Source organism: Spea bombifrons, chromosome 1 (genome assembly GCF_027358695.1).
Source record: "Spea bombifrons isolate aSpeBom1 chromosome 1, aSpeBom1.2.pri, whole genome shotgun sequence".
In the NCBI taxonomy this organism is placed as follows: domain Eukaryota; kingdom Metazoa; phylum Chordata; class Amphibia; order Anura; family Pelobatidae; genus Spea; species Spea bombifrons.
In genome coordinates, this window is record NC_071087.1 from 43297219 (window position 1) to 43323472 (window position 26254).

At 39.9% G+C, this 26254-nt stretch overlaps 1 protein-coding gene across 2 annotated transcripts; it reads right to left on the reverse strand.

Annotated features, from left to right (window-relative positions):
- Positions 1-203: 203 nt before the first annotated feature.
- USP53 (ubiquitin specific peptidase 53) lies at positions 204-26254 on the reverse strand. 2 transcript variants are annotated; one of them, XM_053461423.1, is made up of 15 exons: positions 25834-26254; positions 18269-18361; positions 17689-17823; positions 16375-16488; positions 16000-16082; positions 13100-13205; positions 10730-10876; positions 10054-10203; positions 8988-9156; positions 8521-8670; positions 7910-8056; positions 7025-7760; positions 4478-4530; positions 2006-2099; positions 204-1882 (listed from the first exon to the last, which is right to left on the reverse strand). In XM_053461423.1, exons 1-15 carry the CDS (start codon positions 25978-25980, stop codon positions 949-951), a joined length of 3258 nt encoding a protein of 1085 aa, XP_053317398.1. In that variant the 5' UTR covers positions 25981-26254; the 3' UTR covers positions 204-948. The 2 variants fall into 2 exon arrangements, with proteins under 2 accessions (XP_053317398.1, XP_053317399.1); XM_053461424.1 differs by lacking the exon at positions 25834-26254 and adding an exon at positions 20582-20706.

Sequence of the window (26254 nt, forward strand, 5' to 3'; positions counted from 1 at the left end):
AGTGTTTCTATAAAAATATAAAATTTGTTTTTAAAATTTTTAAAATAGAGCTTCAAAAATCATTGAATTCATGACAAAAATTCCTGATCATTACAAAGTGTGTGCACTGGCCAAACATTTAGCCTTAAATCTTTCAGTGCCATGGGGTAAAAAGCACAAGTCTTCCATGCGAGTAGGACCCACAATTTAATAGCAGCATTAGCTTATTTATTCTGCCTTAAATGACTTTGCATATATTTTTTGGTTTGTATGGGGATGGGGGAGTGTGTTTAAAACTATCACCAGTAGGTGCCAGAGCGTTTGCTCTGTAGTAAAAGACAGCCCTGGCGGTAGATTACGTTTTGTAGGACTTATGCTGCTCACTTCTGTGGCACTGAAATAGTTAACCGTCCTGTATTTCCATTCTTTACTTTGGGGAAGAAGTGCAGCTTATAGCCAGATACGGTCTAATAAATTGCTCTAATTTATAGCCATTAGCTGCTAATGTGGTCTTTTGGCGTGAGCATTTTTTTTCTTTGTTAAATATTAACTAAATCGTGGCTCTTCTCCGAACCATACCAAATTTAAGACTTCTTATGACAGCTAGGACTATGTAACTGCACAAAGACTTACAATACAAGAGCTTGATACAAGACACAGTTACAGATGTGCAATATGCATTATAGAACTGCGAGTACCCCCCCCAAAAAAATCAAGCCATTTCATTTACTAACTTTCATTTTGAAATGATTTCTTGTTCTACTGACGTACATTATCTGTACATTTTAAAGAACTGTAAGTTCCTTGTTGATACAGTTCTATTACAACTTTGAGATGACCAAACTCCAACCAAACCCAAACTTGTTTCACAGAACGTGGTTCCAATCTCTAATGTCCTTGATGAACTGAAACACATAAGGAGTATGCTTCATAGCACGCACGTTAATATGTCACCAAAATCACCACAGTTTACCTATTACAAGGTAAATTTCCTATCGAAGGTTTGGATCTTGATACGAGAGAAGGATGAGTGTGGTCAAGTGTCCGATGGTATGCTGGATTCACCATGCTTTCTGTTAGCTGAAAGGGATCCCTGTGGAATCCAGAACTCTCCGAAACATAGACCCTGGGCCTCTGGTGGTATTTCTGTCTGTACGTGTCTGTCATACAGTTGTCAACAGAAAAATATGTTGTCAGAGAAACTGTATCACTTCCAGTTGGAGAACCTGGATCTAATCCTAAGGCATGTGGAACCAGCTTTGATCGATAGTCATAAGCAGAGGAGCCAGCCAAGTTTGGTTTAGTAAAATGGAGTTCATGATTGTAAACTGCATCTTTTCTCGGATAGTAATCTTCATCTGACTCTGGTCTCATGAAATCATTGGGTAAGAAGGTCTCTGAAGTGACTGCATGAGGACGGGACAAGGGTTCTCCAAGTCTAGAATTAATTGTTGGTGCAGCATTTTGTTCAGTCCTTTGCACGCCGTTTCTTAGGTATTTTTTAGGGGGTAATGGAGGAGGTATACTATTTAAATTCTGATGATCCATACAGCAAACGTCGTTTTCACCAAACTGGAAGAAATTTACATGCTGCAGCCTATTTCGTGAGACCTGTGGTGAAAAACTTCCTGTTAAGGAAGCGCTGGCGGCAGGAAGTTGCAATGGAGAATTCATGAATCCACCGGTGGAATGCACTTTTCCTGGGGCTACTGGAGTGTCTCTTTGAGATGGAGAATTTTCATGGTGCAAACAGCGATTTTCTAAACATACAGCATTTATCTGATTTGAACTTTCCTGAGGATCAAGTGATTTGTTCAAGTGAAGTTCTTTCACACCATAATCTTTAGTACCATACAAAAGGTTTGGAGGTCGTTGGTCTCTTTTGGAATCCATACCTAGTTTCCTGAAGAAGAAAAAAATGAATAAGCATAAGCAATTATTACTCAAGACAATGTAGCCATTATTGCAAACAAATAATTGGGATATTTTTTACAAATGTAAACAGAATATTATAAGAAAGTAATACCTTTGACATGCAGGGCTGTGAAGAGGTTCACATGCATCAGGAGAAAGTTTATCCGCATATCTGTGCTCCAAACCATTATTTTCTTTGTTGAAACCTTAAAACAAAAAAATTAAATATACGTTATTTACACACACACACACATTATATATATATATATATATATATATATATATATATATATATATATATATATATATATATATAAACTTACAATCACCACAGCACCAATTAAACGATCCAATCAACAGAAACATTCCAATGGTTGTTATGGTGATAACCTTACATTAGAGGCAAACAATATATTAAGATGCATCAGTAGGGTTGAAGGCCTATGTTGCAAGGTAATTAACAGGGGCCATATGTAGGGTGCCCAATATACTCATACACGAGCCTTCAGCCGATGTAAATCCACTGCAAACTACCAATGGTACACAGACCTGCGATTCTTGGCTGCATTTATAAAAACTATAATTAGAGAATAACATTTCAAATGTCACTATTTTTCAAAAAAATGCTGTAAAACAGAAGACCAAATCAACAAATGTTGAAGTTAGAATTGTTGGCTCAGTGATATTTGCTATATTATGCAAAGCGTGATAGAGGTGGCAAAATCAGATATCATGTTAAGGGGAAAAACACATTATTAATTTATTGCCCGATTTGAACTGCCCTTGGAAAGTTCTTACACACTTCAGTTATCCTTTAACATCCACATCTCTTATAACACGTTTTAAATGCATAAACAATTTAAGTGATAAAGGGTTAAAATGAAAGGTAGCATGTGAGTAAAAGCTTTAGTACTCCCGTCATTTAAAACTGTAATTTTTATGCATTATGTCTACGGCACTACACTACTGAACCTGCTGGTGCAATATAAGATGATAAAACAAATACAAAACTTCTTGGTATCAGAAACAGGGCATTTGTTGGAAAGACTTTCCAGAGTAGCCCAGCAGGTGGCAGCATAGATCCACCATAGAGCGGTCTCTTATGTATGGCATGGCTTCCAGTGAGTAATGCTCACCGACACCATAAGGGTTTGTCTTCAGGAATCCAGCTTGTATAAAAATAGAAGTGTTATTTTTCTCTTCTGCTGACACAGAAAGCCTTGCATGGCTAAAACCAGAGTGTGATTCTGTAGAGAATGTTGGCCCAGTGTTCACTGCAGACCTAAATATGGCAGATGTTCATGTTCTGGCCTGCAAAATCACTGTCCTATTATCGGATAAGACATTAAAGAACGATTGTAGAAACGTACATATACATTGTATATACATACGCACACTAGATATTATTTTTTTGCTAGGCTGCAGATCTAAAATCCAGTTTAAACAGGAATTTTCTCTTGCTTCACACACCCAAAAAAGGATGTTTTGGATGTCAAAAGAGCAGGCCATGACTGAACTGTGAGACAAATATCCCCTGCATGAGGGAATCAACATCTGGGGGAGATGTACATTTGGGCGTCATCAATACGGCATGGTTTGTATCCCCCTAGGGACAAGAGAGCAAGGAGGGTCACATCTGGATCCACCTTTTCACTTGGGGTGAGCCCCAAGTGACCCCCAAAAGTTAAAATATGCAAAACAAATGAGACTGAGCGTTTTATACAAGATGGGCTCTTACGTTGTAGAATTCACCAACAAATCCATAATCTTTTGTCTTCTGTAAAAAGACAGCCTCATGCATTTTTATATTCCCTAGCTGTCCTAATCTCTTCTGCTGTAAGGCTATCCCACCCTATTTCTTCACCAAGTAGTGGGTACTCCCTTATAACCTATGCTTCTGACATCCCTGGATGTCTTACAGTCTTGGCTTGCTTCTTTCGCACCAAAATTCTATCTAGTCTGTTGGATTCCAACACAGGGTCAGGTATATGCAGACCCTATTCGATGAGAAAAGGGTGCAGCAAAACTATCACCAGAAAGAGATTTGTCTCTCTTGTACAGGATTAGAGGAGGGGAAGGAGAGGCATGGCGTGATAAGTGAGAACATTTCCAAAGGGACTTAAAGCACACGAGGGCGAGTCCTGCTCTGATTAACTCTGCTTAGCATGAAGCAGCTGTTATTTCCAGATCATGGCTTCATGCGGAGCAGTGTTACGGCTCAAACTAGTCACCAAATTTGTAAACTAGGATATCCTTTTTAAATACTCGGGGCTTAATGTTACCATTAGTTTGTATGTGTATAACATATATATCTATATATCTTTAATCATGTAATCATGTGAGTAATGTGCACACAGACATTGTATTGCATAAATGTATACATTTTTTTTTTTTTAATTTAACCAGTTTTCTGCATGGTTTTGTTAGTTCACAGCCTACCAACGATTTTGCCTCTGACAGATGCCTGAAGCATATGGCAAAATATATTTGAAGGTACTGAAATTAAGACAATGCCAATACGCGAAATGTGTTAGTATAGCTGAAGAAACTTTCACTGATTAATAACCTTTGCTTGGTTTCTTACCATTGAAATGGCTCCCGGAGGTCGGAAGTACATTTCCCAGTTGACGATGATCACTAAAATAAAAGTAGTTATGACATTAGTAAATTAAATTCAATACAACAGAATTTAGTATACAGGTAATCTGCCGCAAGCAAGATTACAAAATCATTATATCTTGGCTAGATCTAGATACAGTAATGTATTCCAGTAACGTATAGTTAGATATGGTGCACGATCAGAAGCCTCAAAGCTACAGGGACGTTATTAAAAAACACAAGGCAATATTTAATAAGGCCTTTCTTGGCACCGTATAGAGGCACATGGGAGAGTGTTTCTTGAAGTGGATACTCAAAGTGAAGGTTTCTACTAGTCACATGATACAGTGTCACGCCTTTCACGGAAACAAGCAGTGTTTAACTTAGAAACAGCGCTCGCTTACTTCTCCAGCAGTTGCCAGTCCAGCTCTTAGCATACAGGCAAGCATCATACGCACACCACAGCACACCATAGAAAAAGATCAATAAACTGGCAGAGAGCGACGAGTTCATTTGAAAGGCAGCATCTCATGTCAGATTGTGCCTGCCTACTGCAATTTGAATTTTACATTTTCAAACTTTCAGATTATATATATGACTGCATTTACAGCTCTGAGTAAACTAAGATAAGCTATTACACAATCCAATACTGCATTTGACACCCACACATACATTTGTAACCTTTCTAAGGATTTGTGGTGACTCTATGCCGGAGTTCTCAAAGACACAGATTGATTTTGGTGGCCCTTTAGAGTTTTAATGTAATTCAACATGTGGCTGAAAGGACTGTGTGTGTGTGTGTGTGGATTCGACTGGTTTATGAGGCTGATGTGTGTGTGTGGTTGAGTGCGAGCTAGGATTTGTGTATGTTTAAGTGAGTTTCACTGAGCGGTATGCGTGTTTGATTGTATGTCATTGTGTCACAGTGACACAGTGTGCTTCAGTGTATGGCTGAAACTGGTCAATATGGCTTCAAGTGGCCATTATAAAATTGATTCCCTTTGGGTGGGGCGGGAGGATTACCCACATGGGTTTACAAAGGGGGTATGTGTCCTATAAAGAATACTGAATTGCAGGTGCCGATTTAAAAGCATAACTTTTTTTGTTGTTATATTTTATTATTTTTATTCTGTATCATACTGCTACGTCACATACAATTAAATGCATCTGGCTTAATCACCCAGGCAGACCCCCCTAACTGAAATTACTTCATTAGATAAACAGGACTTAATTAGCATTGCCATAAAGAAAGAGGCCAGTGTGGTGATTGACCAGGGAATTCAACCCAAAATATAACTACCTACAATGGCAGGAAATAGAAGTTAATTGGAACAAAATTAAATTAAAAAAAAAACAATTTTCTTTAGTTGTATTACTGAATACAACACTACATGTAATGCTTATTAAGCATTGAAGATACTAAACAACCATTCTACTGGACAAAGATACCCAAAAATAACTGCCATTACATTTGAAAATGAAATGGACATTTTGATTCCAATTTGAAAAATTAGAATCCTTGAATTGAAACAGCTGGAGACCAAATAAATTGAAGTAAACAGGACGACCCATTGATGTTACAGTCTCCGAGTCCGAATCACGCCCTCTGTACTATGCCGTTATTTTGACTTTGACATCCTGGAGTCAAACTCATGGCACACAGTGTTGTTTTAGCATGAAAGTCAATTGTTCTTTAAAGCTACGGAGATCGCAACACAATGACAAGAGGCAAATATTTATATGTCACAAGGTTTACGTATGAGCACATTACTTGTAATAGATCTGAGAATGTATGCATTGTTAACCGCTAATAAAAACACCAAAGCTTAGCAAAACAAATGGAGCACTCGAAAAGAACATCTCACAGAAGGAGGGGAATTAATTACTTGACGTGCTGCTCCATTTAAAAGGCAATAAAACTTACACAAAACGCTCTTACGGGAACTAAAGAAGAGTATTCAAACATTTGTATGCCTATGCGGTGTAATTTTAACAAAATCATTTTTTAGGAATCCAAATAAAGCAACAGTTACTCTAAACTGGCTGTATCCTTAAGGAATCACGGCAAACGACAATGGTGACCGTGATAAGTCAAGTGGAGAAGAGCTGAAACTTCACACAGGAGCCTTTGTTCTGCTGCAGATTTATATTAGTAGCCATGGCAACTAATGTTTCTACATCCCGAGAAGTAGTCTGACATAATACACAGCAAATGCCTATTAACCGCTTATATAAATGGAAAACATTTTTTTGCCACAGCTCTTAAAGATATCGTAAACCAAGTATTTTATGGAAAACGGGTGACGTTCCCTTCTTTATGCCACAGGCCCAATGCAGGTGTGGGATGGTAGACGCAAATTTAGGATCGTTGGGTTCCCAAAGATTTTTTGGCTCACAATCCCAAAGGTAGTAAGATGGCTGCATCCAACTATCTTCTACCAGTTCTAGAAATCTAGAAGAGCAAAAATAACTGAACACTGGCATTAATCATCTGAAACACGCCACTTTATCAGTACCCATCATAAAGACTTACCCGTACAAGCTGGTTTCTGGAATGCTTTTTAAATCAGCAAAACTCGTTCCTTCAATGACAGGAGAATCCAGATTGCTGGATCCACTGCTGATGTGATCGCTGCTCTCATATCCAGACTCGGTCCTCTGCATCTGCCAGCTGTCCAGGTGGTAAGCCTTGGAATCCGAGTTCAGTTTGATCCTTTCTGCCTGGTTCTTCCCTACAGACTCCAATGAACTTCTGCTGCCAGATTCCTGTTTTATCTCATCTTCATAGATGGTCATTAGGACTTTGCGTTTAGGGCTGTCCTTAGAGTTAGGATTAAAAGTCTGGTCCTTGGCAGGTTGGTGTTTACCGTTAGCGTTTGTTGCATGCCCAGGGCTTTGTGGGCCTTTTTCATTTTCATTAAATATGCTGTCCACATTTAGAGTTTCCCGCATGGGTTTCCAAGGTTTCCGGTTTCGAATGTTGCCCCTTTCTCTGTTGTCTTGGCTGCTGTCTGTTTCGTAGCCAGTGGAACTGGAACTTTTCACTTTGGCTACTTGTTTCGGTTCAGGAATTGGAACTTGTCCTGTAACTGAGGAAGTCTCTCTTGACTGATGAGCAGGTCTTTCTTGCTTGTACGGTCCTTTCCCTTGGCTACTGTAAACATGTGGCTCAGGATACTGTCTGAAACCATTTCGAGGAGGAGAAGAACCAGACTTTAATTGTGCTCCTGTGTAGGGCTTTGAATTGTATACCCCTCCACTAGATGTCTCTGCAATGGAAAAGATAAATGTTAAATGTGTGTGGTTTTTAATGTTAAATCTAATTTAACAAAGTTAAAGACGTCACCTTAATGAAAACCAGTTTTAACCAAGGCAGTCAAAGAACATTCTAGAAGTGTTAAATTAGATTTCCAGTTACCCTTGGATCGGGGAATATCTCTCTTCTGTTGTTTATCCACATTTTTCCTTTGAGAGGACGACGTGCTTTTCAGGTTATTGGCTCTTTGCGCACACTCCCTGGATATGTCCTTTAGCTTTTCTTGCGGATCATTGCGACTCAGTTTAACTATTAAAAAGAAAAGCATTAAGCTTAAATACAGCAGGAAACAAACTATACTGAGCAATGTCATAACAGAAGCCAAAATGCATGCCACTGAATAGAAGCAGTGAGAGGTTTTGGCAGAGAAAGCCATCCTCCCATGCTAAGGGATGTAAGGGCAAAAAGAGTAAATTCCAATCAGTGTTATAAAGGGTTGGATTAAGAAAAATAAACGAAGAAAAGTATAAGCACCAAAACAAGGGAGGGGAAAAACATGAAGGAAGAAAAGCACAATTTAGACAAACAATTATGTGCTACAGACAAGTTAAGAAAAAATGCTTACAGAATCTTAATGGGGTGGTTTACCCATCACTTTACAATAGGCAATAGTTCAAAGAAAAAAAAAAAGGGGGGGGTCCACAACATTATCCCGAAGGACAGTATGTGAGTTTAAAATATTAAGGCAAACAATAAGTTCATAAGTTCAATACCAGGTCCTCTGCCAGCACTTGACTGAACACCCCGATGAAATCCAGAATCCTCCATCTGAAACCTGGGGCCACTATTCTGATAGATATGCTCAGCAGCCTCCTCTCTGCCATGATCTGGACTTTTTGATCCACACGGCATTCTTTCACTGCCTGTAAAATACAAAATGTATTAAACGGTTAAGTGACCATTTCTAGTTCATGAAAAGATAAACATCAATTCGGGGCCTTTTGAAAAGTGATGAAATACTATTCTCTAAGATACAATGTTCAAAGCTATTTATATTGCTCCTTAACTCTCGCCAATTACAAAAGGAAATTCTTAAAGTGCATACGTTACTTTGACATGTCGACGTTCCTAAAAAACAAAACAAAAGAAAAACCTCTTTCTCTGTAGTTCTAGTGGCTAAGAATTACAAAATAATCCAAGGACTCCGAGTAAACACTTAGAAGAAAGGAAAAAACCTCACCTCCATTCTCATTGTTGAACACTCTCTTGTAATGAGACCAATGTAGGACCTGCCTTAGAGAATCTTCTGTAGTTACCGCCGTACCATCGGGGTTAGCATAAAACAGAAGCAGTGGCTGGTAGTGACAGCGAATGCACTTTGTGACCACATCTTTCCATTTGTTTCCAACCTGAAAGATAAAAGCAATTGCATGATAAACTAGCTTAAAGCATGAAAAAAATGCCGATACAGGAATTGACACGTGAAGAAATCTTAATAATCATTAATGGTTATATAGGTCATTAAATATTTGTAATTGCCGCTAAAGTAAACAACCATACATGATATTTCTCGCCATACGCAATTAACAAGCGTATGCTTTTAGACACAGCAGCAAACAATGCCTTATTGTTTATGCTTCTACAATAAACCCTCTTCTGTTTCATGCCCTTTATTAACAGTATGTTATTGGCCATGGATCAGTCGAGTGTCCTCTCATGCCAATACAACATGCACGAAATGCTCCGCTTGTATTGTATTTACACATATCCATACACAAATAAATCTAAGCCGACAACAGGAAGGGATTAACTGAAAGCAATCCTAAAGTGATCTAGGAACTTGTAATCCTTTGGAAAACAAAATGCACCCAGCCATTGAAATTTAGATAATCTTAAGTACAAAACCATTTGAAGTTTAAATGACATGCCCCTTTTATTTCAAATATCTTTTCTCCAATACCTTTCCTAGCCAACTGGCTGGCACAATGTATAGGTGAAATTAACACATACATCTTAGCGTTTTTCAATTACAGGTGCAGGTAAAACAAAATGCCACATCTGCTAATGTCATAGGAAGTAATATTAATGTTTTGTCTAAGCAGCAAAACACCATTTAGCATGACAAGTGCCAGAAAAGGCATTGTTTGCAAAGCCAACACATTTACTCATTCTTCATGTATTTGCTTGCAGAACAGCCAACATTATAAGGGGGTCACATCAGTTTGACGTATACGGTTTTCTCTGGTCTAATTCTTAACTTCGTTATCACAGAATTAAATGTACATTTGAGACATTATACACGTTACCTCTTTCACTGATGCATCATCAAAGAGAACCCATCTGGCACTTTTAGTGTGATAGGCAAAGGCACAGTAGTGTTTGCTTGTGTAGCAGATCATACCCACAAGGTAAAGTCTACTTTCTTTTGCTTGCTCATCAGTGACCCTGAAAAACAACTATGTAAAAGTGAGCGCGTTAGTACATTTCATAAATATTTGACAGCCCATGCAGCAATCTGTAATAACCCGACATATGAACAGAACCACATGGCGATTTGAGGATGGTTAAAAATCAGCTCTAATTGCTTTTCATCATTCACCATGTTCTTAAAATTGGAATAAACATTCAATTAACTCAACGGTCGTCTCATAAACCACAACTGAATAGTAACCATCCTATGTTGAAATAATGAAAGCTAGAATACTCAACTAGACTTAGAGATCATCAGCTACTGATCCAATAGGGTAACAGAGTAATGGAATTTAAACATGCATGGAATATGCATACAGCTATCCTAAATCTAAGACAAGACTAATGACTGGTTAAGGTCCGAGCCTTTACATCAGTAAAAATGGCCAGACTAGATGGGCCGAATGTTTCTTATCTGCCGTCAAAGAAGCAATTTTATTTAGCATTTTGCACGGTACTAGCTTTTCTGCCAGAAATGGATGGGACATACAAACATTGCAAATATTCTCATACCCCCGGCAAGTAAAGTTGAGTAGCCAGGTTCCGTACAACTTCTTCTGTCAGATCGGAGTTATCAGAATCCCAAACCAGACCGATTGTTACAATCTCTGGGCAGTTCATCAGGACTCGACGGATTTTGATCTTTTGGCCACAATTGCTCTGGAAAGAAAAAGAAAAAAAAATCCATTAATTTTTCTGTGCAAACCCGAGGAGAACCAATACTGGCCACATGTAAGTCTAAAATCTGAACATATTGATATAAGGTTGAGCAAATCTTGCTCCTGAAAAGCACCTCTCCAGCTTTTAAATGCCACAAATGTGTTCTACCTCAATCTGATAGCAATGTTAAACACACATTAAAAGCAAATAATCACCTTATTACAGGCTATGAAAAGCCTAGGAACACTGATGGAAAATTACCAGGACTAGTGTGTATGGAAAGCTTGCTGCTTTTTAAAACATTCTAAAGCATTGCTCTTCTGCTGTCAATGCTCAATGTCTTTGTACTGACTTGAAAACCCCTATTAATCCTACTATTCAACATCATTCATTCAAAAGTCCTCCCCTAACTGCTATATGAATAAAAAACATGCTTTGCCAAATCTACACTGCAGTAAGATCACGAGAAACACAATCCTTTCTTTTAGGATTGACAGATGCATAACTAAATATTATATATACATACATTCATACACACACATATATACATAACTAAATATTATATATACATACATTCACACACACACACACACACAGCCTGATCCAATGCCACAATTAACAATCAAGAATGTTTCAGAATACATTTGAATTGTTAACACCCCAAGGGGATCACAGAACAGAAGTTGCCCTTTAGCTGAATAAGATGATTTATTGGAAGGCATCAAGATGTGAACTTATTTTTGAAGGTTAAAATCTATAATAACATGTAATATAAACGCAGGTCATGTGCTGCTCTCACTGTGCTCTCTTGCTGCAGACTATATCAGTGCATTCTGTAATTATTAGATCAGTCAGCATTTTAGCAGGTTGAGTTATGGATGGGTCTAGGAATATACTCAATCAAATGCAGGTATGCAGCTCATTTTCCCTCCCCTACTAACATAACACTGGGGAGACCTTGGGGAAGTTAAAGACTTAATTTCCTTCTAAGTAAAACATACTGATTTTGAAAATGCACTGCACAGCGCATGCAAGGACCCTGTATTGATATGTGCTTCTGTTTGATATTTAGGACATTCGGGTTGTGTTAGGGCTGCACGTCCAGCAACTGCTGCTGGTGCAAAACAATGCTATAGAAAGGTTCAGCATCACCACGTTACATTACAGTAAATGAGTAGGTCATCCTCTTCTGAAGCCACCTGTGAAATGGTTTGGTTTTGGTATTTAATCTTAATTCGAAGTACATTAATATAATATTCAATTATACTGTTGAAAAAAGAAAGCCTCGATCCCCCCCCAAAAAAAAAATACTTTAGGGGCCGTGAGATGAGGCATTCACATACATGAAAAATATTGTTCAAGAAGACAAAAAAAAAAAAACATGCCATGCGTTACGCAGTGCCGGTGACATGCCATTCCAGGCGATCACACACTCAACCTTTTGTAAACAGTAACTGGTTACAGAACAAACTCAAGCATACAATATACGCTGGCAGTTGTCTGTAAAGAAAGATTGTAGCAAAAGGTGTCAATGGCGCAATCATACCAACAGAATATTCCTGATGACTGATCCATTTTTACCACTGCTCTTTATACAGATGCCCAGCTTTCTATAGTAAAGGCTAGTGTCTCTTGTCATGGATGTTGGCAACTTGGCATTACACTTGGGCAAGAAGCGACGATCAAAGCGTGGTAATGTAAAACTATGCTACCAGGCCCACTCTAAGGGTGCCCAGCAACATATCACATTGTGTGTTAAACCAAATGCTGCATAATACATTGGCAAACAAGGCTGAATTGGGGGTTAGCCAGAGTTACATGTGAAATGTGAACCCTGGGGAAAAAGGTCCTGCAAAAAGAGTCAGACTTTCTTCTATCCACCACACCAACAAAATAACTGCAGGCTCACATTTTGAACATACTTATTGGCTTTCCCCAATAAATGAAAAGTAATGAAAGTGTTGCAATCAAAATACTACTGTCCTGGTAAGCAACATATGTAAAGTAAAACAAAAAAAAACAGTAGCTTGCCAAAACTGAGTAACTATTTCCTTTGGATACTTCATTGCCAACACAGTAAGGTGTGTAACACCTGAAACCTAAGTGGTGTAACCCAAGCAATATAAGAATAGAACATCTTGCTCCCTGAGTAACGAAAACCTCCATGTGGTTATAAAATAACGCGTGCTGCACTAAAGAAAGCTACGTCTTTGTTCTGCTTACCGGACATTTCCTAAAGTCGTCTGCGGTGTTAGCAGTCTGAAGTAACTCGGCAAACATCTCTGGTTTGAGGCGTTCGTGTCTCTCGAGCATTCTGTCAACTTCATTACTGAGATGATTGAAGGAGAGAGATACACATAAGAATCACACACACGGCATCATTTTCCATTCCATTTACATACACCTTTCAAGATACAACCGACCGTACTTTGCTTTCCCAAGGTTATGCATATTATGCCTGGTGTTAGACGCAGATAAAACATTATGGTCCGGCCACCAAGAGTCAAGCCAGACCAAAAAAGCACTGATCAGCTTCATCACTGGCTATTACAAGGGACACTCATTGGGATGGGCAGGGAGACTCTCACTGGGCCAGTACCGGCCTGACTTAGTGATGACTGCACAACACGGGCGCAGACAGAAAGAGTCTCCTGCGAGCCTAGGATCTGCGGAATGGGGAAAGAGGTAAATGCATATAGAGGGGATTTAGCACCCCTCCACGTATTTGCACGTCAGAACACACGACAAAACATTAAAATCACTGGTTGGGTAAACCTTTATGAAGTTCCAAGTACCTCTGCAGTAAAAACAAAACAAAAAAAACAAAGAAAAAAAACCAAAAACAAAACAAAACAGTCCCACGTCACCACAACTGCAGCGATCATGGGGTCATAGCTGAAGCTGATTGCTCCATGACTGGACTAAGGGGTTAATTTTTTAAACATTATTTTAAATGTATATTGGTTAGTTGGTGTGGTGGTAAGTTAATGGGAAATTAGGTAGGGGTTAAAAAAATAGAAAACAAATGAAAATATATTTTGTAAAAACTACCTAGAAAACTTTTTTTTTTTTAATTGTAAAATTTTATTTTTAAAAATGTTTTCTATAAAATAAATCAGCAAGGTATATAATGGTGAAAAAAGGGTTAAAAGTTACTCTTAATAATCAAAGAATAGCAACGCCGCTCTCAGCTAATTTTCTTACTAGCGTTTCCATTAATGTAAATTAACTCATTCACTCCTACCACTTTTAGTTTCTGTTCATTTAAATGGATTTCAGTATATGCCTGATGAATAACAAAGCTTTTAATGCACAAAAGCAATAAGCACATATAAAGAAAACAAAAAGGTCAAGAATAAAGGCAAAAATAATACAGAATAAACCTGTAAACGTGCACAAGTTAAAGAACATATAAAACTCAACAACGTCCTCCTACAGCTGCAGCCATCTGTATGCTGGCGTGTTATACAAACTAGTTAAACTGAACACTCCACTATCTTCTTATTTGTGTGTGATAGATATATATATATATATATATATATATATATATATATATATATATATATATATATATATATATATATATATATATATATACACACACATATATATATATATACATACATATATATATTTTTAATCAGCAAAAGGGAATTTCACTTCTAAGGTCATGATTTAAAAATGTAGCTACTTATAAATGCTCTTTAACATCACACTGAAAAAATACACGAGGAACATAGAAGCCTAGAGAAGAACATCTTCTTGTGTCTGGAACCCTGGGCCCAAATAACATGGTACACTTTCCGACTGAGTCACAATTCAAAGAAACGGCAATTGAAATAATCCATTAACATGCTAAATACCTCCCACGCCATTGTAACGACACATTATTTATCTCCAGATTTGGGGGGGGGGAGAAAACTTCCTAACAAAGGCTTATAATGCCTCTGACTCATTAGAAATAAGAATGTAGGGTGAAATCATTTCCTGCAACTCCTGTCTGAAAACACAAAGCAAAATGAATGTTTCGCCGCATGCATGCAAACCACCGAGGCTAAGATATTTTACCCGATACAGGTGACAGGTACACTTGGGGCCATGCAAATGTATTCAATAGGACATTTAAAGGGCCAGTAATGCTTTATACTATACTATAAAATAAGTCTACATTAGAAAATGATATTCTGCTTCAAGCAGCCAATCAGTGGCAAGAATAATCAGAGCACGGAGGGGAGGGTTAGCTGCAGATGCCGAGCTGCAGCTTCTACCTCTTGCAAGTGCTTTTTGTTCTGGAAGAATGCATTTTAAAAGTACACAAAGAGTCCTTTAATATTCTGAGACTGTTGGCACAGTGAATTGTCCATTTAAATCAATGAGATGCCTTTTCAAAGATCTCCTCCATTACCAATGCAGCATTAAGTATCTGCCTTCCCTACAGGAGGTAACTCACTGGCTTCATAACAGTTAAGTCAACGAGCCGAAACCACATCTACACACTGCAGTTCAGTGAACGAACCACACCGTATGATCTCTAATACAAGATGAACTTGTGTTAAGTCATTAGTCTGCTTTAAGATTGAATTAAAAAAAAAACAGCCATTTTCACCAAATAATACATTGGGTAGATATAATACACCTGCTGCTGTTTGAAAGTTATACCCTCTATTCCTCTAAACCAGGGGTCTCCAACCCCCCCCCTCCGTTGTTGCAAGATTACATTTCCCATACTGCCCTTTCAGCTGGCAGAGGAGCATGGGATATGAAGTCCTGCAACAGCTGGAGGGCCACAGTTTGGAGACACTTGCTCTAGCCGACAGACAGGCTCTCTAGATTAACTAGAACGCCCATGATGCTGTGTCAACGCACCGTTCACCAAGTATTAAAGGAATCTTCGTTCCACAACAGCTAGAGGGCTACCCGCGATATATCGGTGCCTGCAGTAATGCGTTGAGCTTCCTGACATTTGGCCCAGTCACGTAAGTATATCCACCTGCACTTGTGGCTACCTCTGCTCAGCAGCTAGTATAGTTTCATCTGCATAAACTGGCAATAGATGTGAATTTGTGTTAGACACATAAGGCTCAAACCCCCATTTGAGAAATCAGGAAATGTTCGGAACTCACCAAAGAGCCGTGGTAGAAATATAACGAACAAATTCGGTAAAAGGCAACGGATCAGATGAGGCACCACAGCTTCGGCAGACACACTAAGAGAAAGAAGAAACCAAACGTAAATGGGACACTATCAACATGTACAGGTCTAGAATACTAAAAATCCATCTCTCTGTCATAACATGCTCGAGTGGAAAACTAACACACAACCTTCCCTTAATAATGGAGAAGAACACATTAAAAAGGAGTATGGATTAGGAAACAAAAGGCACCAGTTTACATCTAACATATCCACCACGACAGAAGTAACTGCCATATTATTCCAACAAAACATCACCACCAACATGATATATGTAGGTGCAAGAAGTTGGATCGGTTCTAGCTTACCTGTTCATACAGGGTCATGGCAAACTTCTGATGGGTGATGCATGATTTTGAAGTGCACATATCTCCTTCGCTGTTCGGGACAATATGAAAATGAATCCGCTGAAGAATGTTCTCCTGGATGGGGAAGAATAAGCCATGACGTGTAAGCACAGAAAGCAATTATTGCACACAAACGACCACAATGTTAAAAGGACTCTTTCAATGGGGGGGTATATGGCCACTACACCAAGGATGTACACAAAACCCATATACCTATGAGTTATCTTTTCAATATCCAACCATGAAGTACGTTAACAATGAAACAGAACACACAAAACACAAAGTTTAATTATCTACTGTTACTGTACAAATGCCAGTTCCCCCAAGAACTCATGCTTAACTGGCTCCCTTTCTTCGCTTACTTACATATAGCCTTAGAAACGTTTAAAAATATAGACGACAACTGAAACATTAATCATTAAAGTTTGCTTCTCGTTAAAGAATACAACTTAACTTTGTCTAAGCCTTTGACTGACCCACCTTTAGGTCTGCAGACAATCTCACGTTAACCGCTAAAGCATTGTAATCCTTCAAATTGTTCAGCAGAGTAAGATATTCTAAATTTCAACATATTTAACGCTAAAGCTACTTAACCCCTTCCGTACCAGAGTTCTCTTACTGCGGCTTCCCTTGAAGACCGCAGTTTTATTTAAATATTTTAATTCCTTGCTCGTGATTCGCTTCAAAGCGATCAAGTGCACGGAATTGAGGGGGAGTGGCTGCTATGGATCGCTGGGGACACCCATAGGTCAGTAGCAGCTGCCCCTCGCGATCCCAGCTTCCATAACGACGCTGGATCGCGCATCATCGCTGACGTACCAGGTACATCCCGGTCTGTGGGTGACACCCAACCAGGAAGTACCAGGTACGTCACCCGTACAGAAGGGGTTAAAGGCACTCCTTGGTACCTAGGACTATGCCATGCTCACTGTAACGCTCACTGAAATCTTTTCTTGACCGACTCCTTCGCAGCTTGCCAGTCCTCTGTACAACATGACTCCAAAGAGTCGTATTCGCCAAATGCAGCGTTCACTACACCCGAGATGCACTCAAGCTATCATGTTTTAACACGCTCATTACAATATGAACGGACAGCAGTTTGGGGAACACACTGACCAATGTTCCATACAATGACAGAGTCAATTTGAGTTACAGGCCCTTACTAGTCCTTAAATACTAGATTATAAACTCATTTTGATAATCAGTTATCTTATTTACAATATGCGTCACTTTTATCGCTTTTTATTTCATGTTTTTAGTTTCACGTATACTCACAAAACATTCAGCCGCATCATCCATGAGGCCAAGCTGGAAGCGATGTTCATCTTTGAAGCTCTCCGCCAGGGCATGTCTCATAGCATCCGACGGCAGGACCTTCTCACGACTGGTCTGAAACTGCGCAAATATCGACTAAAGGCAAACGGAAGAGAGAAGCTTTAAATTAGCTCAAAGTCTTAAGTTAAATAAAACTTACACAAGAGAATATAACTTTTCTTTTTTTTTTTTTTTTTTTATAAGCCCCTCAAAAATTCACAAAGATGTTGTCTCTGAGTTTTACAATCCACACCACTAGGGCTCAGTCTGCTTTGAAATTCAAGTTGGTGAAGTTTTCCTTCTAAAATCAAACAGCATTTTTCCAGCTAAGGATTTCTATTGACAGGAATTATGAATTTTAGGAGTTTTAGTATTTTAACTGTTTGATTACCACCCAACAGGTACGACACAAAATCTGCCTATAGGTAAAAAGTGGAAATAAGTTTATTTAGAATATTAAATACTGTGTTTTAATGTATATTATAATGTATAGTGTGTATGTGGGTATCACCGATTACATACGCACAAAGCCAGTATTTACCTTTAATGCACAAAATATGCAAGCATCTCCTAAACAGACATGTCCAGTTAGTCCACGTAAACTCCTTCGGAATATATCCAATTGCCAAAGAACCTGCAAAACATTTCCATGAAAACAGATATTCTATTACCCGTATTTGCTCGATTATAAGACGACCCTGATTATAAGACGACCCCCCAAAATCTGAATATTAACTTAGGAAAAAAAGAAAAAGCCTGAATATAAGACGACCCTAAAGGAAAAAAGTTTTACCAGTAAATGTTAATTCATGTAAACTATTTTTTTTAATAAAAGCTATGATTGAGAAAAATATTTTTTTTTTGTTTTTATTTCTTGTATTTTCCAACCTGTCCCCCAGTTACGCACATCTGCCCCCAGGCTTGCCACACCAATATGGCACTGTGGCCCATGATATGCCTTTTAACCCTCTATATGCCACTGTGCCCCATGGTATGCCTTTTGACCCCCTATGTGCCACTCTGCCTCCAGAAATGCCTTATACCCCTATATCCCATTCTGGCATTTAGGGGGTTAAAATGCATATTATGGGGCAGAGTGGCATATAGGGAGGTATAAGGCATTCCAGGAGGCAGAGTGGCATTAAGGGAGTTAAAAGGCATTATATAGAGCACTCTGCCTCCAGAAATGCCTTATACCCCTATATGCCACTCTGGCATTTAGGGGGTTAAAAGGCATATTATGGGGCAGAGTGGCATATAGGGAGGTATAAGGCATTTCAGGAGGCAGAGTGCACTATTAAATGCCCCCTTAACGCCACTCTGCCTCCTGAAATGCCTTATACCTCCCTATATGCCACTCTGCCCCATAATATGCCTTTTAACCCCCTAAGTGCCAGAGTGGCATATAGGGGTGTAAGGCATTCCAGAAATGCCCTACACACACACACACACACACACACACACACACACTTACTTACTTACCGGTGCTTCCAATTTCCTGCTGTATTGCCGGGGCAGCGGGTTGACGTCTCATTCCGCGGCAGCCGGAAGGAGGTGGAGTTGGCAGCGGGGGTTTGTATGCGTCCGTCGCAAATACCTTCCCCGGCTGTCAGAGATCAGGAACTCTTGAACTCTGATCTCTGACAGTCGGGGAAGGTATTTGCGACCGACGCATACAAACCCCCGCTGCCAACTTCACCTCCGGAAGCACCGGTAAGTGTGTGTGGGGGGGGGGGCGACGACAGGAGGATCCAGGTCCCCTGCAGCGGTGCGGGGGATCTGGATCTTAGTCTCCTAATCAGACCTCTATTTGAGGTCTGATTAGAAGACGACCCCGATTATAAGACGAGGGGTATTTTTCAGAGCATTTGCTCTGAAAAAAACCTCGTCTTATAATCGAGCAAATACGGTATATGCCAAAAACAAACATCTCACAACCCACTGAAACATTGTCATTCATCCTAGCATAGAATCCAGCTTTACACATTTATATATGAGGGGCACCCGTGGATATCAAAGCCAAGTAAACATTGTTTGCTTACCTCCCAGATACTGTCTAGTCACGTAAAAAGGTAGAAAAGTCTAGGAATGGAACTTTATGCAAACCATGAAAGTGTTAAAGGCAGCTGAGAAATGTAAGAAATGGAAATGGGCAGCCAGAGGCATCAGCTGCAGTAAATAACAAAACTATGCAGTGTTGGCACTAAAGCGGAAAGTCAAATGAAGAATACATATGAATTTAACATTTGATCAGGGAAGAGGACAGGGGCACGAGTGTTTGTTTAAAATCTGGTGAGTTATGGACCACCATTCGTGCACATAAACATCTGAATTCAATATATTACACGTGGCACACCCTGCACATTCTTGTGCTTTATTTTACTTTTGAGATTCTCTGAAGCACGGCACCACAGGGTGAACGGTATGCGATAGCCGGAACCACTGTGGAGGAGAAGACCTAAGGCTGAAGAAGCTATTAAGCTGAAGGAAAGGCGACCTCAAGCAGAAGTTTCTCTTGGAGTTTACCAAAAACATGGAAGGTAGTGACAACCACCCAGCAGCATGCCACCATTAGTTGCATATAATTATCAATAGAAGTTTCTCAATGCCAGTCTGGCACAACAGACTAAGAACATGGCATGGTGTTTAGGAAACGGCCAGAAGACATACGCAAATGCTTCACAGATACCAGTAAGCGTTGAAATCCACAAAACAGGCATTGTGAAACCCAAATATATACTGGAAATACTCAGAGCCTTTTACAGAGTTGAAGCCACACATTGAAGATGAAGTGAAAACCTTGAATTGTGACAAAATATTTAGTCCAGATGTAGCACCTTCTCGAATTACACACCCAGAAGGACAACTTCTGCTGCGTGACATATCACCAATGTAGGGCAGCTGAGAACTAGGTCATTCATCTAGTCCTGACCATACTCCCACTGGAAAAAATAGGAGACAAGCCAAAAAAAAAGGAAAAAATGCAAGCAGCAGTACTGACACGTGTCTTTTTGTTGATTTTTTCCCTCTTTTTCAGAGTTTTAATTAAAAAAGGACCAACGGAGTCCTACTTTCATGCACAACTACATACAAATTCTGTGTTGACTCTACTGCATTTTACCACATGCAAAAAAAAAAAAAAAGAAAAAGCATGCATCTCTTAATAACTGGAGAAAATGACCCGTTTCTTATGTGCACATGCTCTACAGCACTTGCATACATGATAGTAGCAGCCGCTACTAGGTATGGCTACACTAAGGATCATTTAGTGACTCATTCCGCAGCAAGGACAACGATTTTTTGTCAAAAGCTTGGAGACGTACAATAAAGTAACTGCAATGTCCTTATTGTCGAATGGATTGCTGGTTTGAACACGACTCCTGATTCACAAGCAGAACGTGGGCATAAACGCTAGCTTTCCTGCACATATGTGGTAAGGAGACAAGTGCAGAAATTATGTGCCGTTTTCTTTGTTCATTACTATGTAATTAGAAAATAATTCAAAATAAGAAAATCTCACAAATAAACTGCATATAAAAGGGGTTTATTCACTAAAGGGGAGAGTTGTGGTTTTCCAATCATTGGCTTCACTATGTTATATGAAGGCCCATGGCAAAAGTCTGCTGCAGGAAAGCCTTGGCTGGCCCTGTATAATGCATAATTAAAAAAAAAATTTAAAATGTCCTGTCTCATCACAGGAAGAAATGGTATACAGTAATAAAACCCATCAGATTATTTTTACATACGTATACAATAAGCCTAGAATTGGTACCATACAATGAGGACCATACTTCCATACAAGCCCGTACTATTGGCACATCTTTCTTGCTTTACATCAACTGTTGTGCATCACTGACTTGTTCATAACATGCTTTATATCTCCAGCCTATTGTATGATCTTTGTGTGGGTCGTCCAACTATTCTACAATGTCTAATCCTTAGTAATAGTCCTGGCTCAGCCTGTCAACTTTCATTTCCCTGTCCCTGAGTATACCACTTCAGCGTACTTCCTTCCTTGTCTTCCCAGTCACCTGGTGCATCGAAAGATAGCGAAGTCTCTGATCACGCTGAGGCTCAGCGTCGGATTTTTGTAGTTGAATACCCTAATATCTGCAAATGGTATCTTGCAAGAAGAATTACATATGTTTGTAAAATGAAAGGGATTCTGGGTTAATGTCTACAAAGTGACTTACAACAGAAACAAATGGTATGGTCCACAGTTCCTGTAGGATAAAATCACTTGTTTTGCAACAAACATTTTACATAATCTGCTGTGAAAAATACAAGTTAAACCAGGACGACTCAAAAAGAAAAAATTGTGGCACTTTACTTGGCTTCTCAAACACTATTTGGTTCAAAAGGAAAAACGAAACACTTTCTACTTTAACCTTGTTAAGGAAGTATATTGCAGAGTAGATTGGAATTCAAATGGACTTCCTTCCTTCTTTGAAAAGTCCCTTGGTGGCTTTTGTCAACTGGTCATAGAATTTAGTTTAAAAAAAAAAATCCCTATAACATTTTAAGCCTGGAGTTTTCAAGTGACTTATAAAACCAATTAATGGATCTATTTGTGACTGATGTGCAGGAATTTAAACTATTGTGAAAGGTACCTAGCAACAAGAAGTACATGGATGTCATAACGTGCTATAGAATAGACACATACTGGCTTGTATGACATTCAAAGATCTTTTAGATCACGGCAGGCCAGGGCTCGACAAGCCTGGTTTGGTCAGGTCGACTAGAAGCCACTTCCTGTTCCCCAGGGTTTTGCAGGACAAGGAGGTAAAAACTGGCCAGGGCTGCCATTGTGAAGCCGGCACTCTATGCTTTCCTGAGGGGGGCAGTGAAGCAGGTGTCATGAAGCGTTCAGCGGGGTTCATGAAAAGCACCTGCTTCACCACAGGTCTCCATGAGGTGTATACTGTAGTGTCAGTGCTTATGATAAGGCTCGATAAACACTGAGTAACTAGAAATCATCCCCCCTGCTTCGCTGCAGGGAGTGCCGGGGCGGGAGCGACGAGTGCACAGCATCTAGGCGCCCCTGTTATGTGACCTGGCGGTGGTAGAGAGGCAGCAGCAGACAGCTCTCCACGAGGTAAGAGAAAGAGAGAGGCAGGGAGGGAGCAGTGTACTCATCTATAACAAGGTTCGACAAATTTGGTTTGGCTCAAGGAGCCAGCCAAAAAAAATTTAGGAGCCAGCTTTTTTTTTTTTCTTCCCCAATAATATATTTATTTTCATTTATTACCCCCTGAGAGTTAAAGGATTTTTTTTTTTACGGAAATACAGCATAAAACATACCTTTCTTCAGTACCGCAGCTAACCAGTTTAAGACAAGGGGTATTTTACCACCATAAAGACTCAAGCTTGTGTGTAACCATTATTCTTACACACACACTAACACAATACAGTAACAGACGCATGCGAACATTCTGCATTTATGTAACATGCTGATTTGATACACTAACACACCCATTACATGCTGACATAGACACTCATGCCACAATGTAACATACACAACACCACATGCACACACTTAGCAACAACTTACATGCACTGGCCATACATCTATAAAAAATACACACTCTAACACCATGCACACGTACACACTGAATCTAGCACTCCAAAACAGTAGACATACTGCCTATCACTATACATATACACACTGACTCTGACACAACAGTATACACTCATATACATCATGAATGCGGCACCCTATGCTTTCTTGTGGGGGCCGGGAGACAATCAGCTGGGTCACATAAGGTGCATGATCCTGCTGGGTACCTCATGGCACCCGCAGTAAAGTGTAGGGTGCTGGATTGGACGCCCTGGCCAGTTTTTAACCCCTTGTCCCGCAAAACCCTGGGCAACCTGGTGCCTCTAGCCCTGATATATAAGATGATGTTGATGATGACGATGTTCTGAATTTATATGCTTTTTTAGACTGTTTTGGGGTTTGATCTGTACGACCCATTGCGTGCTGTGTTTATACAAGCCCTATAAAAATGTATTTTCTCTGCTCACAGAAAGCAGTATCCATCTGACGGAGTTGCGCTGCCGTCTCAATTTTTTTCCTACATAATTTGAAGAACAGAACGTACGGACATCAGCGTTAAAGTCATAAAAGGTGAGAACCATATTGAGTAATAAGAGTAATTAGCCGGGAGATCAAAAGAGCATTTCAATAATTTCACTATTCTGCTAATCAGCTCCTACAGAACCCGAGTAAATGTTACCTGGCAGGGGAATAAAGAAATACACGGTCTAAGAACGCACACAATTGGGCGATAACTCCTAAGCAGCCTTTAATGCACATGGCTAAGGTACCCAAGAATACATGGGAAAAAAATGTACTCCCTGCCAGAGCAGCTTAGCTTGTGGCATGCAGCCTTTCCAGCCCATGTTATGAGGATATGTAACACGGATCCTCACACCCTCCTCTACTAAATGAACAATCACAGCACAACCGCCTGGCTCAGCTTCATACACAACTTTCATTCTGGTGATACCTAGAAGTCAAGCCGTACAAACTATTCTAGATGGGTCAAACTACGCGGGCGAACCACGTGAAACATATATGAAAGCTCATGGCGCTGTTACACACACGTGTTAAAGATGTGCAGAACATGCGAGGCACATGGGTTTATTCACTAAAGAGAGTGTTGGGGGGGCTCCTGCTGCCTTGGTTCGCTCTTCATTATGAATGGTCAACACAGGTAGGTTTCTACAGCATGAAGAGCTGAGCTGGCCCCTTACGATGTATAATTCAATGGGCGAGGGGACCGGAGAAATCTCACTGATTTAACCCCATCACGACTGGGGGGGTTTCATACCCTAAAGACCAATGTTTTTTTTTTGTTATTTTGTCATTTTTACCATGTTTGTTAAACTGGCATTCCCCTTTTCCATGTTTGATGTACCAGCGCAAATTATACCTAATTTTGTTCAAGGAAAAAAGTATAAAAATCGTAGAAATGCATAAAACATAATTATTAGTTATAATAGATAACAAAAATATACATATGTTTTATGTTCTTTGCCTATTACTCTTTTTTTTACTACTTACTTTTTTTTTTTTTTTTTTTTTTTTTTTAAATACTACTGGCTTAAGGGTGGTGTTTTTTTTTTATTTTATAGACGCCCCCTTGCCGGTAGCAGGCCACAGCATAAAAACAGGCTGGAAATCATTGACAATGGAGTACTGTGAGAACCACGATCATATCCAGCTCTTCCCCATGTAGTGGGCACCTGACAGCACACACATCAGGCTGTCAGCAAACACGCATATACCAGCACGGTGCAATAATCATTTATATAGCACCATCATATTCCGCAGCGCTGTACAATGGGTAGACAGGCCATAACAAGTAATATATACCACAACAACATGACTTACAGAAACAACAGGTGAGGAGGGCCCTGCTCCAACAAGCTAACAATCGAGGAATATGCTCTGTTCCTATAGTATTCTGCCCACAGTTTATTATTATTATTATTATTATTAACTTTTATTTATATAGCGCCAACAATGTACGCAGCACTTCTTACAATACATATACTCAGGGGTATGACAAGACGAGAATTGACAGACTAGGTGGATAGAGCCCTGCTCGCAAGATTACAATCTAAAGATCCACAGTAAACAGCAAAGCAGACAAGTATAAACACAACGTACACAAACATTCACGCGTCTTACGCGGAAGCGCAGCCTGACGGCAGGTAACAACTGTTCCGCCCATCTTTCCTGATGTAAAGATCTTATTCCCTTCTTGCCTTTGATTCAGGCTAGCTTCATGCCTACCCCATGCATTCTTAAATTCCATCACTGTAATAGCCTCTATCGCTTCTTCTGGGAGGTTGTTCCACTTACCTACCACCCAGAAAGAAAAAAAAAAAAAAAACTTCCTTTCATTACAGCTAAACATCTGACAATCCAGTTTTTACCAGTGCTAACAGGTCTCCTCCTTTGAAACAAACTTCCCTGCTTACAGTACAACTCCCATCATGCGCACACACATTAGATAGACAGATAGATAGATAGATAGACAGACACCCAACCAATGCATACTCTATTATGCTAGTCACATGTATGTATGTATAGCTCACCTGCACGGCGCTGTTCAGGAAGCAGCTGTTCTGACCGGGCTCGTTGAAGAGGCCTTTAGTCGGGGCCAAGGAGAGGACGCTGCCCGGCTGGTAAACCTTCCCCAGGTTGCCCCCGGCCTGCCGGCGGAACAGTTTAACCCACGCCATGTACACTGCGCACCCCCGGGCACGGCGTGTGACACAGGGCTACAGGTGACTTGAAACCGACAGCACGGGCGCCGTTATCCCGGTGTGCAATCACGGCAGGTGTACGTGTGTGTATATAAGCCCACGATCACACAGGTGTCACACGATCTGCCAGCGCTCCAGGCGGATCCATGCTCTCCGTCGCGTGTTCAGTAAAAAAAAGCCTCCTTCCGCTTGCCTTTAGGAATTCCGTTAACACCACTTCCTCTAGCCGGTAACCCACCGCCGGTGATCG